Genomic DNA, 15,948 nt, shown 5'->3' with positions numbered 1-15,948 from the left:
ATATTTTAAATGTAATTTTACTACACTAAAATATAGAAATACTACTATTTATTGTAGCTATCTAGTTTTACAATCCTAGAAATCCCTTAGATAGATGTCCTGGATACTGATAAGATCATTATTAATGAGGCAATCCTGCATTGTGAAGATCCGAGCCTCTTTCTAAATGGGATTAATCATATGCTTGCCACCAATTCTCAGTATGCTTTAGTTCCACTGGAGGCATCTGAACAAGTAATATTGTAAATTTAAAGTGGCAGATACTAACAGTCAGCGGGACAGCTGTCATTGGATATCACACACACTGATTTTTCCAGCTGGACAGCTACATAGTGTGAAACCGAATAGATTTTCTGGAAGTTTGTAAACTCTTAAACAGAACTAGTTCATATGTATTGAATTCAACCAAATATATGACCGTCCTCTCAGAAATGTTTCAGAATGCTGAAGCCCCAAAACAAGCTGCTTCTAAGAGTGCAAGATACAGAAGCCAGCAAATAAGATCCAGTAGTAAAAATAACACCAGTTGGGGCTGAATCAGTCTTATACAAGGCCAGTCGAAAGACACATTCGTTATCTGCCTGTGTGTGCTTTTTAATCAGAGGCTTTGTAGCTTACCTGCACTCAAACACTAAGATTTCTGTCAGCCTACAAAGATTATCTCGAGCTATTCATAATTAGAAAGAAACCTTCATAGTGTTGCAGAATGGAGAGAGATCAAGATCAGAGAGGTTGCAGACGGAAAAGTCCTATTAATCTATCCTATCCACACTCTCTCCCAATAAAGAATTGTTCATGGTAGAACAGTATATTTTCTAGAAATGGGTCCAGTCCCATTTTAACCCTGAAACTACTGTAACCAACATCCTTGATTAAATATATTATTCCAAAGCACTGAGGCATACTTATCTAAAGGCACTAAATCCATTTCCTTTCACCTGCCCAGAGTCCCAGGATAAAGAGCACATATTGGTAAATAGTCTGTATCATCATTTTGAAAATAGGGAACCCAGAAGCAACTACCTTCTATGCCCATTGAAGAGGCTATATGGAATTCCACACTGATTTTGTGCTAAATTCTGACCTTAGGCTCATGCATATGCTTCTCATCGACTTCATCTAAGCGCAAAATTTGGCAAAAGTTTTATGAGGATGCAAATTGCTGCCAGGCCTTTGCTGCAAAATAAAATGATATATTAACGTAAAGGCACAAAATCTATTTAGCTTATTGAAAAAATATTACCAACATTTTGGGGGGAGTAGGAGGAGGAGAGAGAGAGAAAACAGGATTGGAATAAGAATATTAGAGTTTGTTCATGAGCTCATACATCTCCAATTTTCCAGTTAAATTGCTGTCAGATAAAATAAAATTAGAGATGTGGTATAGACTGGACGGAATCAAAATATTGATAAGGAAATCAGCATAGTACAGTGCGTTTGTAATGGAACGGTCAAGAATTTGTCAAGCTAGTGGCACTGAATGCATACAGTAGTACAAATTAAATCTGACAAGCTGTGGTGTAAAGTCACTGCAAATCCCAGCAAGAAAAACTGAGGTTTGTATAATAGGATGAAGAGGGTATGTCAGAATCTGACAAAAGTATATGCGAAGAATGAAGCAGGGAAAGTCAATGCAGCTCTTCATTCTGTAACATAGGTTTGACTGACAGGGGAGCATTTCAAGACTGCTGATCTTGCAAAAAAATAAATAAAAAACCCATGAAAAGGCAACAACATACAGTAAATCTAAATGGAAGAAAAATCTTCTAATGTGGGTACATTGCAAGGAAAATAAATTGTTACCAAGTGTTTGAAGAAACTCATAAATTAGGGGAGAAAATAGAAAGGAATTACAGCAAGAGGAATAGTGTATGCACAGTATTTGACACACAAAAATAGTGAGAGACAAATGAGTGAAGAGAATAAGTGGGTGTAAAGAAAAAGAAGAAAAGAAAAATGAATGGAAGTGGAAATAAAAGAACTTTTGCTATGGGAAAACAAAGTAAGGATGGCAAATCCCTGTGCTAAAAACAATATTTTGCTGTGTTGCCAAAGTGTGTCTGTGCATCTACTTAAATAGAAAAGTCACAGACCAAAAGCGCATTTCAAATAAGTGGAAAAACTGTGATTGTGTTTGTGGATATTTTTGACTGTCCATAATTAATATTTTTTCTAAAAGGCAAAGGAATTTCATTCTTGTATATTTTGTTGCCCAATTACAATCACTAAGCACTTAGTGCCCCAGTTTCAGGGCAACTGCGCCTGCATTGCCCTTCTATGGTTCACCAAGGATACCTGCCTTAGACTTCTGGCTTTCAGTCATCACCTTTCTTGGGCAGAGACCCATGTTTCACTCACTCCTGACCAAGGATTTTAAGGCTGTGTAGCTCACTCCCTTACACTGTGATATCCTCAGCAAGCCAAACTGCCTAAAAAGGCCAGGGCCTGCACTTTGCTTTCTCTCCAAGGGCTATGAACAGCGTATTGCCCACAGTTATAGGTTACCACACAGCTCCTTCTAAGCAAGCACATTTACTCTATTTGTACAACTGTACTATTAGTCAGAAAAGCATCAGAGTCCCACTGGCCCCTGTGGAGATCAGGAAGGTGAATTGTCATCCAGAGTCTGTTTTCAGATGAAGTTTTGTGGGGATCCAACTTCCTGTTGGGGAGCAGAATCACTCTTCTCCAATTCTCCCTTAGCCTGTGCCTAGTTTCCACCTTATTCTTCCAGTATTTCCCTAGAACTCATCTTTGAGCATCCCAGGTTCTCATGTAGCTGTCTGTCCAGCTGGATCATCTCTTGGGTGTCAAATTGCTGATCAATTCCAATTTTGCAAATAATGTATTCCATGATACCTTTACGGTAAGGTCTTACAAAAACAAAATTTTGTTATATCCTGAACATTTTTACTGATACAAATTAGTGGTTGTCCACACTCTCCACTCATTCAGCAAGTCTGTTTGCCAATCAACCAGATTACTTCCAGACAATTTGGTCCACCTGCAGTGGACTGAAACAACTTTAATACTAACCTAACTGCCGTCTGCTGGTGCTAATAAATGTTGTGATTCTGGGACTGAGGAGCCAATACTGGGAAAAAGGGGAACAAAATATGAGTTCACCAGGATGAATCTTAAATCATCTTCCATGGATTTCCTGACATGAGTGCCTCCAGGGATGATTAATTCTTCTCCATGAAAGCTTAGTGGAAAGCCATCAAACCCTTATTCCCTAGAAAGAGGTGGGGTATCCTTTCTTTGGGGAGGGGGGTGAAAAAATAAAAGCATAAGTCTAAGGTAGGAAAGCGATCTCTGCCTAGGAAACTAACAGCTTTGCATAAGAAATAAAATGACCCAAATCAGAAGGACACAGGCTGTCACAGAGACTGGTAGTAAGAAAAAATGCTCGGATGAAGACGGAGTTAGTTTAGGACTTTAAATATCCTTTATTTTCCCATTGTCCAGATTCAATTCCAGTTGCGCATTCAGCCTCCTAGTAACTATAATAGTACAGGGTAAAATGCCAATGAGGTACTGTGAATCAATCAACCTGTCCTTATACACTGCTATCCCCAAAAGCAGCACATCTGAGCACTTCACAGATCAAGAACATAGACAATTTTTTTAAAAAAATTAAAATCAAAATTAAAAAACTGAAGAAACCAACATCTTAGACACTATCTTTGAGTAAGTGAAATGTGGTTGATCTGTAGTTATGTGTAAAGGCCATCAAGTCTGACATTTAGATAATTGGGTAAACTGGCAGACCATAAGGATTCAATCTATAGTGTTATTCAGATACTGCTACTTGGGGATTTTAATCTTAATTGAAGAAGCCAACAGGGAAAAGCACCTTGAAGAAGTCCTCTGTCAACGTAATCTTACTCAAATAATTAAAGTATCTACTTATGTTGATTATAGAAAACAAATAGAGAGCCCTTGCAGACTGACTGAGATAAACCTCATCTCTAGTTCAAACAGACCATTTTGCACTTTCAGGCTCTCTTCTCCAGCCCCTGAGATGGAACAGTGCAAACAGCTAAATTTATTATTCCAGTATATACGTTTATCAGCCTAACAGTTTATTATTATTAATATTCTTGTGATCGTAGAACGGCGCAATCTCCGCGAGGGCTGAAGGACTGATCGATCAAGGTGATCAGGCTGAATATTATTGTGCTACGTGTTGTGGAAACATACATTAAGAGACAATCCATGCTCCAAAAATCTTGCAGTCCAAACAGATAAGATCGATAAAGGGTGGATTAATGGAAGCATTATTATTCTTGGTCTACAGATGGAAAACCAAAGCATAGAGAGATTAGGGATGTAACTGCATTGCAATCGGAGGTGTGACTCCAGCACATGTGACCTACCCAAGCTAGCTGTGCTCTAGCTAGCTCAAGGGAAGCCACAGCAGAATGGGCAGCAGCATAGGCTATACAGACCCACCCAGGACCCTGAGCATGTATGTACTCGAATGGCTAGCCCACGATGCTGCAGCTGCCCTGCTATTAGGTACGTCTACACAGCAATCGCTGGTTTGATTGCTTCTTGTGTACACATACCAAAACTCATTTTAATCTAGGTAGCCCAGCAGTGAAGCCATGGGAGCATGCCACACCTTCACTTACTATTGGTACAAAGTTAGCTTGGGGAAGTCAACAACATGCGGCAGTCACACCTCCGACTGCTGTGTAGGGATACCCTTGCCAAGGTTACATGGGAATAGAACCCAGGTCTTCTGCCTCTCAGTCCAGTGTTTTAACTATAAGAAGAAAAGGAGGACTTGTGGCACCTTAGAGACTAACCAATTTATTTGAGCCTAAGCTTTCGTGAGCTACAGCTTATTTCATCGGATGCTTTCAGTGGAAAATACAGTGGGGCATATTCTCTGTGTATATAAATCTCCCCACTGTATTTTCCACTGAATGCATCCGATGAAATGAGCTGTAGCTCACGAAAGCTTAGGCTCAAATAAATTGGTTAGTCTCTAAGGTGCCACAAGTTCTCCTTTTCTTTTTGCGGATACAGACTAACACGGCTGCTACTCTGAAACCTGTTAACTATAAGAGTATCCTTCCTCTAATGGACACATGGTAAGTGGCTCTTTATATGTTTTGACTGGAGAATTTTGTTTCCCAATATCTGTAAAATCTATTTTTTTTTTTTGCTTGTCTTGTTTTTTGCCCAGGTGTGAAAGTTTTTTCACACAACTCCTATTCGCTGAAGAGCGACTCTAAACATTGCTCCATTGCTGAAATGTTTAAGGGTTTCTTGAAACCAAAACACAAAACTATTTCTTTCTGACATAATTTCATGGTTTATTCAGAAAACTATTCAAGCATGACACGGTATCATTAGATATAATGATTGCAAGGACACTGATTACTGAAATAAGAACTCATTTTCTTTAACAGTATATAAAATTAAGAATGACTAAAAAACTGGTTCAAAAATATCATTTTAAAAGGGCAGACTATATGCAAGTATGAAAAAAAAAATTCCAACAACTTTCTAATGAGGAGGGAGAAGTATAAGGCCTAATTTTCAAAGCTGCAATGAGCACTTGCAGCTGCATTGGCTTCAATTGAATTTGCCAGGGTTTAACACTTTGGGAAATAGATCACGAGCTCACTTGTTGAACCTGCTCTTTTTTAGAAAGTTAAGAGACACTATGATACTGTGTTTTCCAAACTGAGTATCTCTAATCTTGTAACTGGCTATGCTGTATGTGGGACTAGAGCACAGGGAACGGATATTCATCGCAAGGACAAAGTATGTAACTTGTTAATTACTTTGGCTCCCACTAATACGTTATTGAGGGAAAATGCCATAGATCAATTCATTCCAGGACAATATTTAATTAAATAAGGATCAGCATAAACTCCATGAGTAGAAACATTCGATTACTCTTCTAGGGCAAAATGAGACATCAGCTTGTTGCTGTTGCCCTGTTTCCAGTATTTCCAAAAAGACATCAATAAAAATGAAGCTTTCAAAAATTAGTTTGTATGCGCAAAGTAGTTCGTTAATGGTTTATTTTCTGCAAATGAAACAGAATCAACAATATTTATAGAAATAGACCTAGGCAGATTCAAAAAGTTTATAAAACAAACTAATTCCACTGACCCACCTGTATTTTATTCTTGTATATCTGCCTTTACCCTCTCCCTTTTCACTCTTACTATTTAAAAAAAAATTTCTGTCCCTTGTAAGACAAGATAAATTGATTTTGAGGCTAATTAGCTTTTAATGATAAAGCATCACACAAGATGGGAATGCCAGCCATTTCTCCCTCATTAAAGATGGAAGGATAGCCCAGTGATTAGGGCAGGGTACAATTCCCTGCTCTGCCACAGAATTCCTACATGGCCTCAGCTAGTCACTTCGTCTCTCTGTGTCCCAGTTTCCCTTCTCTAAATACTTCCCTAACTCACAGAGGGGTTGTGAGGACAAAGACATTAAAGATTATGAGGCATTCAGATACTATGGTAAGGAGGGTCATAGAAGTACCAAAAATAGACATATTTCTGCCATTGAATCCAACCTTTTTTAAAAAATACCCTTTACTATTATCATGTACAAATACTTATGAATAAACAAGGGGTGATGAATAGCTCTGCAGACATTCAAATACTTCTGAATATCAAGTGTCCAGTGATCTAAAGCTAAAGGAATTATTCTCATACTTGACCACCTAATTACCACTGGGAAATCTGGAACACCCCACTCTTCTTTCTTCTGGTACCCGGAGCTACATTTGATAAATGTAATTTTCAGCTACACTTTATATTCAGTCGTGTGTGCTCTGTACGGCATGTCACATTATATTGGAAATAATCTGTGACTGCTCCCAGTACATTGCGTTATATCACATGGCTTCTGCTAGTGCAATCTCACTTGATTTGTGACCCTGCGGCACACTACCTAAGAAAATATGCTTTAAAAATCATGGAGCACAGCTCCCTTCAAGATCTGACCCATTGATAATAATGGAAATATGTTTGGAAGGAATTGGCTGTAGTTATGAATAAGCCAGTTGAGTATTTATATTTCCTATTTGTGACTAGACTCTTATTTAACATCTTTATAACTTAATTATGGTAGCGTTTAAAGGCTGACCAGGGCCAGACCTTATTGTGAGAGCTGTTGTAGAAACAGGGAGTAAAAGAGAGCCGACAGACAGCTTATCGTCCAAACCCTTGATCCTACAAATGGATCTGTGTGGGGGTATCCTTTGTGCTTGTGTGAAGTCTCATTCACTTCAATGGCGCTCCACATGGACATAATGGGTCCAACAATGCAGAACTGATTGCAGGTTGGGGGTGTAATATATGAAACAGAAATACCCATATTGTTCAGTTATCTGTACCTACAGTATGAGTTATTACAGAGCCGCTAAATCTTTACTTTAAACCCATTTTAATCCTTTTGATAATCATGCTGCAATGACCAATATAATAATCTCCCTAAATTTCAGGCATATCAGATAGAAGGTAACAGAGGAATTAACAAAAGAAGAGAGAACTTGGTAGACTAGTTGTAGAAAGGGTTTTATAATGCCATCTGACCTTCATTATATTTAAGCAGCAGTGTGAGTTATACCTCTAAACCTCTCCCTCTTTTCTCAGATTAGTTGCTGACACCAACTCTAATTCTTCGTTGGTGTAAACTGTTTTCGATCCACTGACGTGAATGGAGTTGCGCCAATTTGCACAAGCAGATAATTTGGTCCACTTAATTTTCTTTCTCCTTTTACAAGGAATGCTGTTTGGATGGCTCATGATGATACTGGGGAGGCTAGATATAATCCCTGATATGGAAGGCAAATTCTAAAATGAACATTTATAATTGCGCTCTAACAACAGTTTCCTAGTTGGTAGGTAGCTATCTTCCTACATGCTGGTTTTCACAATGTTTCTGTCTTGAAAATTTCACAGGTTAATGAGTGGAGAAGTACAGTTTCCAAAAGAGAGATTGTACGGCAAATCTAAATAAATACAGAAGAGACTACACCATTAAAATTATTTTAGAGCAATGCAAAGCTGATTGGATACACAGACCCAATGTCAGAGCTGTTGTAAGCAGGTACAACACCGTTAGGACTGGAGTCTGCCTACAAAATCTTCTTAGAATTCCTAATTTCTCTCAATTCAATTTCCCCCCATTTTTATGCTATCCCATAATTCTTAATGAGAGTTATACATTCCATGCATTCCAGGTAGGGCTGAAATTGAGAGTTAGTATAGGTACTCATTATGAACAGTCCCTGTTGTAAATCGAAAGGAACACCTTTCAAGTCAATGGAGTCACGCTGGTATAAAACTAGCATGAAATAGAATCAGGTCCTTCATCCACATAATTTGCTTTTGAACTGGTCCAAATGAATTCAGAGGTTAACTTGTATTAGACATACAACAAAATTGTCAGAAGTGGCCACTTGTTCCAAGTGCCTCAACTTCTGGATGCCCAACTTGAGACACACTGGTCCTGATTTTTAGAAGTCCCGGATACTCGCAGCTTGATGTAACAGACCATTTGAAAGACATTTGCAGTAATTATCCTGCAGAAACTGTTTCTTCACAGTAATTATCTAGAGGTAGGTTCTCTGATCTCTGTCAATTAACCAGTTTCCAAAAACTTCAATGATATCTAAAGGAACGCCAATGAATCTGGAGCACTGCATGTATTCCCTGCTGCATTCATGATTTGCTCAATACCAAGGTCACTTCTGATTGAACTTGGAAGAAAGAAAAAACAGAAATCACAAAGATGATGAAGGACAATCCTAAGTGGGGGGTCTCTGGAGGAGAGTTCCATTTGTGTTAACTTTAGCTCTTGCCACTAATTCTGGTAGAATCCAGATTTTAATTGCTTAAGTGAATTGTTCACGTCCTGCATTTTGGCTATGTCAGATTTTTCTGCAGGGGACAAGCATTTATTCAGCCACGCAGCTGTTCCAAGACTGATATCACTGCTTCTGCCACTGTCAGAACAGACAACATTTGTGAATAGTGGTGTGTGCATTATAACTTATAGGGTCACTCTGTCTGTGGGAGCATCTCACTCCAGAATGCCTTAGCCTTAGGACATACTTCACTTTTTATTGGGCAGGTGTATTTATGAGTTAAATTGACCTGCTAATTATTACTCTCATCTTGATCAGCCTTGGTCATGACAGCTTTAGCCTATTATTTCTCATATATACTCTCACTATTTCCCCCCATCCCTCTCATCTCATCCCACTATTTCTTCTTCTCATTGCTGGCACAACAGCAGTGATCCAAATGGCATGGAAGATAATTAATTGGATGTATAGCCAAATACCACCAATACAATTCTTTCTTGATTGTTGCTGAAACATCCCTGGCACATCCACAAATCCTCTAATTCTCACCTACTGTGGAATCCATTGCCAAAACCCCAATAATGTGGGACACTAAGTTTCCACATTCAGTTATATGAGAAAATTATGACTTTCTGTTCCCCTCACAGAGCACTTATGATTTCCACTTCAACCCTTATGTAACAAAGTGTATTATTTCTAATGTGTTTGTCCCGTTCAAAGCTTTACAAAACAAATTCCACAGTAAAGTGTTATTACATTGGAAATTGTTAAGTACCTACTGACTACAATGCATACAATGTATACAATGATGTTCATTATTTACCAGTCTGATTTCATTCTGGGTAACAATGCTCATGGATTTAATAGCTTCATAAAGTGTCGTGCCAGAATAAATCACCCTCAAAAATGTATCTCTTAGAAATAATATGTAGCACACAGTCATTTATCACAACTGAGGTAAGATGGACACATATAATAAATGATATCCTACCTTTGAAGAAACAGTCCTTGCTGTGGATAATGTAGATTTTCTTCCTCTGCAAGCATGAGGCTCGGTGGAGTTCACAGTGATTTTCATAAAATTTGCCATCAGATCCACATACTGGCATATAACTGGGCTTGCAGTCTTCTAGGCATTTGCATTCAGGCTGATTAGTCTCCTTGTTCACAACACACTTACTTCCCCGGCCACAGTATTTTTTTTCGCATGATGCATGTAGGCCATCTTGCCCATAAAGCACTGAAAAAGTAAAAAGCTTAAACATTAGCTATATTTCCTTAACAGAATTGAACAGTTCTTTTGTTTTAGCATGTACATTCCAAGCTTATAGAATATAAGGATTCCAAGGATACATGGGCATCCTATGGACAATATTGCATCTGTGATACAGAGAGTATCTTCATACACAGGCTAGCAGTTTTACAGCCCCCACTGAGCAATGCATTAAAGTGTGTGCTTAAGTGGTTTGCTGAATAGTGATTGGCATAAGAATGTGGTTAAAGGTAAGCATGTGCTTTGCTGAACCATGGTCTTCAGTTACTAAAACCTATACTATGTTCATTCTGCAGTTCTGATGTGGTATTTTAAGACTTTGTTGGGATTATATTCTTCCTTCCCAATTTAAACATTGAAAAATTAATGTCTATTGGCCTGTATAAGCATCGATGACCAAGCTAGATGTGGATCTTTTTTTCTGGTAAAACTAAAGGTTCTTGAATTCAAAGAAGTCTACTCAGGTATCACTCACTTGGGCCCTCTCATCTGACACTGGCAGAACCCACAGTGGCTATCAGTGACGCAATTAAGACTCTGAGAGCTGGTGAAAATTAAAAAAAGAAAGAAAAAATGTGTAGGACCAATCCATAGCAGGGGTCAAAGATTAATCATTTTTGTGTAGGGTGGAATTAATCATATTAATGTGCTAGCTTAACTTTGTGGCAGATACTTTGGTTCACATTGGCTGTACCGTATATTAGGGGTGGTTAGTTCTTTAACTTCATTCTAGTATTTTGCATTACTTAGTTATATGCAGGATAGATACCTATTGGCAGACCTCTTATAAATGTATTAAATAGATATCAATACAGAACTCACTCTACAAAAGCAAAACAGATATTTATTAACTATTAGTTAATCCATTGCTTTTATTTCACTTTTATATCATAATAAACAAATCACTCAGATACTCTAACCATGCAAACCTCCATTTAGCACCCCATGTACTATGTGCCAGACACACTGGTATCCTCACCTATGCTGGCTATCAGCTTCCTACATGGGTGACATTTTCAAAAGTGCTCAATGTTGACCTAACTCTGCTTCCAGTGAAGTCAATGATAAAATTCCCATTGACTTCAATGGAAGCAAAGTTAGGCCAATACTGAGAGCTTCTGAAATCTCTCTCCTGCAAGGAGTCTCATCAGAGTCAATGGAATTACTAATGGAGTTAGTTGCTTCCCAATATGAGTGAGGCCATCAGCACCGGGCCCTATGTAAATATAACAATAAATAATGTCTAGTTTCTTTTAGGTATTAGCACAATATGATGAACTGAACATTACTTGTATTTTCTATTGTTTTATGTTATTATAAGCCCAGGAAATTTAATTCTAGGCTGTAATATCACAGCACCTAAAATTTCTGCACTGAAGGGCTTACAACAGACCTATTATCACTATAATTTATAGAGGACAGGATATTTTGAAATAAGCCACTGTACAAAGAGTAATAACTAGCATTACACTCAATTATGAGTTTTGGAAAATTAGAAGATTACTGTGCTGCGTTAATTGCAATAAGCATAACATTGAGAATTACAAAGGGATGTTGCAGAATGAATAATTAAAAAATGAAGGTAGTTTGGTAACCAATGTTTTACTGCAAGCTTTAATTAATCTCCCTTGTTGCCCATTTATGATTTCCCAATACTACATGCTGATAGAAAATGCAACAGTGTTAAAACGCAAGACCTCTGAATCCATTGCAAACACCAAGGGGTTAAAAATAGTTGTACAAAATGCAAGTCAAAGTTTCCACATGTAACAAAACCCATTTTTGCTTGCTCCTTGTTAAGTTTTTGTTTTCATCACTGAAAACTCGAAAGGAAAATAATCTGTTATTGGAGGATTAACTATTTGACTCAATAACTCATTAAAATTCCTACACCTTGGCAGGCTAAGAAATATTGACTTTTTCCTGACCCATAATAAACTAGAAGGCCAAAAGTCTCTCTGGGCAGTTTAAAAAGTACAGTCCCTCAGAGGGAGATCTGAATATCCTTTATTCACTTCACTAATTGTTCAGCATGTCTCTTCAAACTATCCACAGCAATACACATATTGTGACCTCTACATGACCTACTGTCAAGGTCATCTGTCATTACAGTATCTATTGTTCATTTGTCAGAACAAAGGTCGCGTGAGTGAAGAAACCCTCTTAAACTAGCATTATTATAGTTGCTTGGCTTGTTCAAAAGAATGTGGCACACTAGGAAATGCATGTCAGCATTTGCTCGTGCAGTTTAAGGTAAAATATTTATTTCAGATTACATTTTTTGTGTTTTGTTTGTTTGTTTGTTGATTCAGGTAAGATCATTGATCTCCCACCCCTTCTACAAAAATCGGAACTAAATTAGATCTGTTTCTATGCTTTCTTCTTCGATCCCAGATATCCTACAGAGTGATCACCCACACGGAGTCCACAGGCATTCTTTTGCAGGATGGAAAAGGTTGAGTTCCTGCAAATCCTGGTTGCTTGCTTAACACGGTAACCTGTCCTGGATTGTGTGGATGTGCTGGGTTGTGGAGGGGATTTTAGTAATCTTAAACGATCCACCCCTACACACACACACACACACACCCATCCTTCAGCGAGGCTAGATTTCTAACTAGTACACAAAGCAGAGCTAGTTACTTTGCTCTCTGGTATATATTCTGCAGTGTGTTGCTAACACTAGCTGGGAGCTGCATGCTGCCCTTTTTGAAGAAAAAGCACACACTGCCCCCATTGCATATTTATTCCACCCCCCACTCCCTGCCCCAATCCATCCTGAGCCATCCTTCACTACTATAGCCACTCTTAAAACATAGTAGCTGTGTGCCCCGCCCACCTCATCATTATGGCTGGAAAGGCAAGGACAAGATTTCTACCTTAGCATCAGCTTGATCTTTTTTGTCTTTTGTTGGTTTCTCTCATAATGTCTGCGTTCTTGAAAAACAAACATTTGTGTTCCCATTGTAATGCAAATATTACTGACCTTTAATGCTGTGACCAAGTTTGGGTAAGTAATGATATATATAAGACCTCTAGGTACCTCAAGCCTTGCCTATTCTACATACAACGAAATGATCATTTAAAACATTTCTGGCTTTTGTTCATGGATAGATTTATGCCATTCTACTGGCCATGGAATTCCTGATGGTAACTTTAGTGCAGGCTAGATTCCAGTAACTGCTTGAACCCCCCTGTGGTCGATTTAGTGAGTCTTCACTAGACCCACTAAATCAACTCCCCAGTGGATCCATCACCTCAGTGGCGATCTCCGGTAAGTGTAGACATACCCTAAGTTAACTTAGACAGCACTTCTAATAAAGAATAGTTATGACCAAGATTTAGGTCCATCAAACATGAGTAAGTAAACATTAAGCAGTCACGAGATAAGAGGGAAGGTCCTCTTATGGCTCAGTAACTGGTTAAAAGACAGGAAAAAAAGGGTAGGTATAAATGGTCATTTTTCAGAATGGGGAGAGGTAAATTGTCATGTCCCCAGAGATCTGTATTGGTACAGTGCAGTTTAACATATTCATAAATGATCTGGGAAAAGGGGTAAACTGTGAGGTGGTAAAAACTGCAGATGATAAAAAATTACTCAAGATAATTAAGTCCAAATCAGACTGCAAAGAATTACAAAGGGGTCTCACAAAACTGGGCAACTGGGCTAGAAAATGGCATATGAAATTCAATGTTAGTAAGCGCAAAGTAATGCACATTGGAAAAAGTTTCAGAGTAACAGCCGTGTTAGTCTGTATTCGCAAAAAGAAAAGGAGTACTTGTAGCACCTTAGAGACTAACCAATTTATTTGAGCATGAGCTTTCGTGAGCTACAGTAGCTCACGAAAGCTCATGCTCAAATAAATTGGTTAGTCTCTAAGGTGCCACAAGTACTCCTTCACATTGGAAAAAGAATTCCAACTATACATGCAAAATGATGGGATCTAAATTAACAGTTAACACTCAAGAAAGAGATCCTGGAGCCATTGTGGATGGTTCTCTGAAAACATCCACTCAATGTGCAGCAACAGTTAAAAAAGCTAATGGAATGTGAGGAATAATTAGGAAAGGGACAGATAAGACAGAAAATCATAATGCCACTATATAAACCCACATCCTGAATACCGCATGCAGATCTAGTCACCCCATCTCAAAAAAGATATATTAGAACTGGATAAGATACAGAGAGGGCAACAAAAATGATTAAGGTTATGGAATAGTTTCCATTTGAAAAGAGATTAAAAAGACTTTTCAGCTTGGAAAAGAGATGACTAAGAAGGGATATGATAGAGATCTATAAAATCATGAATGGAGAAAGTGAAAGTGTTATCTACTCCTTCACATAACACAAGAAACAGGGATCACCCAATGAAATTAATAGTCAGCAGATTTAAAACAAACAAAAAAGTACTTCTTCACACAACACACAGTCAACCTTTGGAACTCGTTGCTGGGGACGTTGTGAAGGCCAAAACTATAATGGGGTTCAAACAACAATTAGATTATTTCATGGAGGATAGGTCCATCAATGGCTATTAGCCAAGATGGTCAGGGATGCAACCCCATGCTCTGCGTGTCCCTAGCCTCTGATTGCCAGAAGCTGGGTTTGGACAATGTGGGATGGATCACTTGATGATTGCCTGTTTTGTTCATTTCCTCTGAAGCACCTGACATTGGCCACTGTCAGAAGATAGGATATTGGATCATTGGTCTGACCCAGTATGGTCATTCTTATGTTTTTATGAGCAGGAGGATCTCAGTCATACAAGAGGAATCCTCACAGAAGTCACCAATTGTAGCACTGGAACAATGGTCCCGGTGGCACAAAACTTTTGCTTGTTTCAGCTGTGATATTCTCTTCCCCTTATTTATAATTGGAACATGAATATTTATTTGCATTATAGTAGCACACAGAGACTTCAATCAGGAGCAGGGAATGACTATGGTAGGCAATGTAGAAACATAAGGGAAGACAAGATCCCTGCCCTAAAGACCATACAACTGAGTGCCATAGTTTGGTCACAGGGAAAAACTTTTACATACAATTTAGTTAAATCCTTGCAAACAGTGCTGCAAAATGGAAATCCTGAAACAACCTTCAGTGTAGCAGCGCTTGATACTTTGGTTACCTTTGCAAATGGCTGCAAATTAAGTATTTGGTTAATGATAATGATGCCACAGGGACATTTTCCTACTTAGGAAATAATGCACCAGAACTTCAACTGTATAAGTCGGCACAATGCTATTGAAGTCAATGATCTGCATTGATTTATACCAGCTAAAGACTAAAACAAATTTAATGTCATGCTAATATTTGTGGGTTTGCCATTCTCAGCAATTAACTTAATTGAAGGATTATCTAACTGAAGGGTCCACATGGGGAAGCTACTGTGGTGCCCCAGACTGTGTGGTGCATCCCATTACATATTCTTTAGCAGACAGACTTTAAAGATAAAGGCTTAAGATACACTGAGCAGTCCAGAAGCCACATGAAGGATTTTAAAAGACATTCTTAATTAATTAGCAGCTAAGGTAAGTAAAAGTCCCCCATTAAACTTTTGACCTTGGTCATCCAGTGTAAAATCTTTCTGAAGTCTCAGAATCACAGGACTGGAAGGGACCTCAAGAGGTCATCTAGTCCAGTCACCTGCACTCTTGGCAGGACTAAGTTATCTAGACCAGTAGTTCCGAAACGAGGGGTGCCGCTTGTTCAGGGAAAGCCCCTGGTGGGTCGGGCTGGTTTGTTTACCTACCGCGTCCGCAGGTTCAGCCAATTCCGGCTCCGACTGGCAGCAGTTCACCACTTCAGGCCAATGGGGGCTGT

At 38.6% G+C, this 15,948-nt stretch overlaps 1 protein-coding gene across 1 annotated transcript in view; it reads right to left on the bottom strand.

Annotated features, from left to right (window-relative positions):
• Positions 1-15,948, bottom strand: part of FSTL4 (follistatin like 4) — a 470,937-nt gene that overhangs the window by 313,802 nt on the left and 141,187 nt on the right. The window contains exon 3 of the mRNA XM_077824942.1: positions 9,846-10,094. Coding sequence (XP_077681068.1) covers positions 9,846-10,094 — 249 coding nt within the window. The remainder of the gene's footprint in view (positions 1-9,845; positions 10,095-15,948) is intronic.

The sequence above is a fragment of the Eretmochelys imbricata genome, chromosome 8 (genome assembly GCF_965152235.1).
Source record: "Eretmochelys imbricata isolate rEreImb1 chromosome 8, rEreImb1.hap1, whole genome shotgun sequence".
NCBI lineage: Eukaryota > Metazoa > Chordata > Testudines > Cheloniidae > Eretmochelys > Eretmochelys imbricata.
This window is presented reverse-complemented; position numbering and strand designations above follow the sequence as displayed.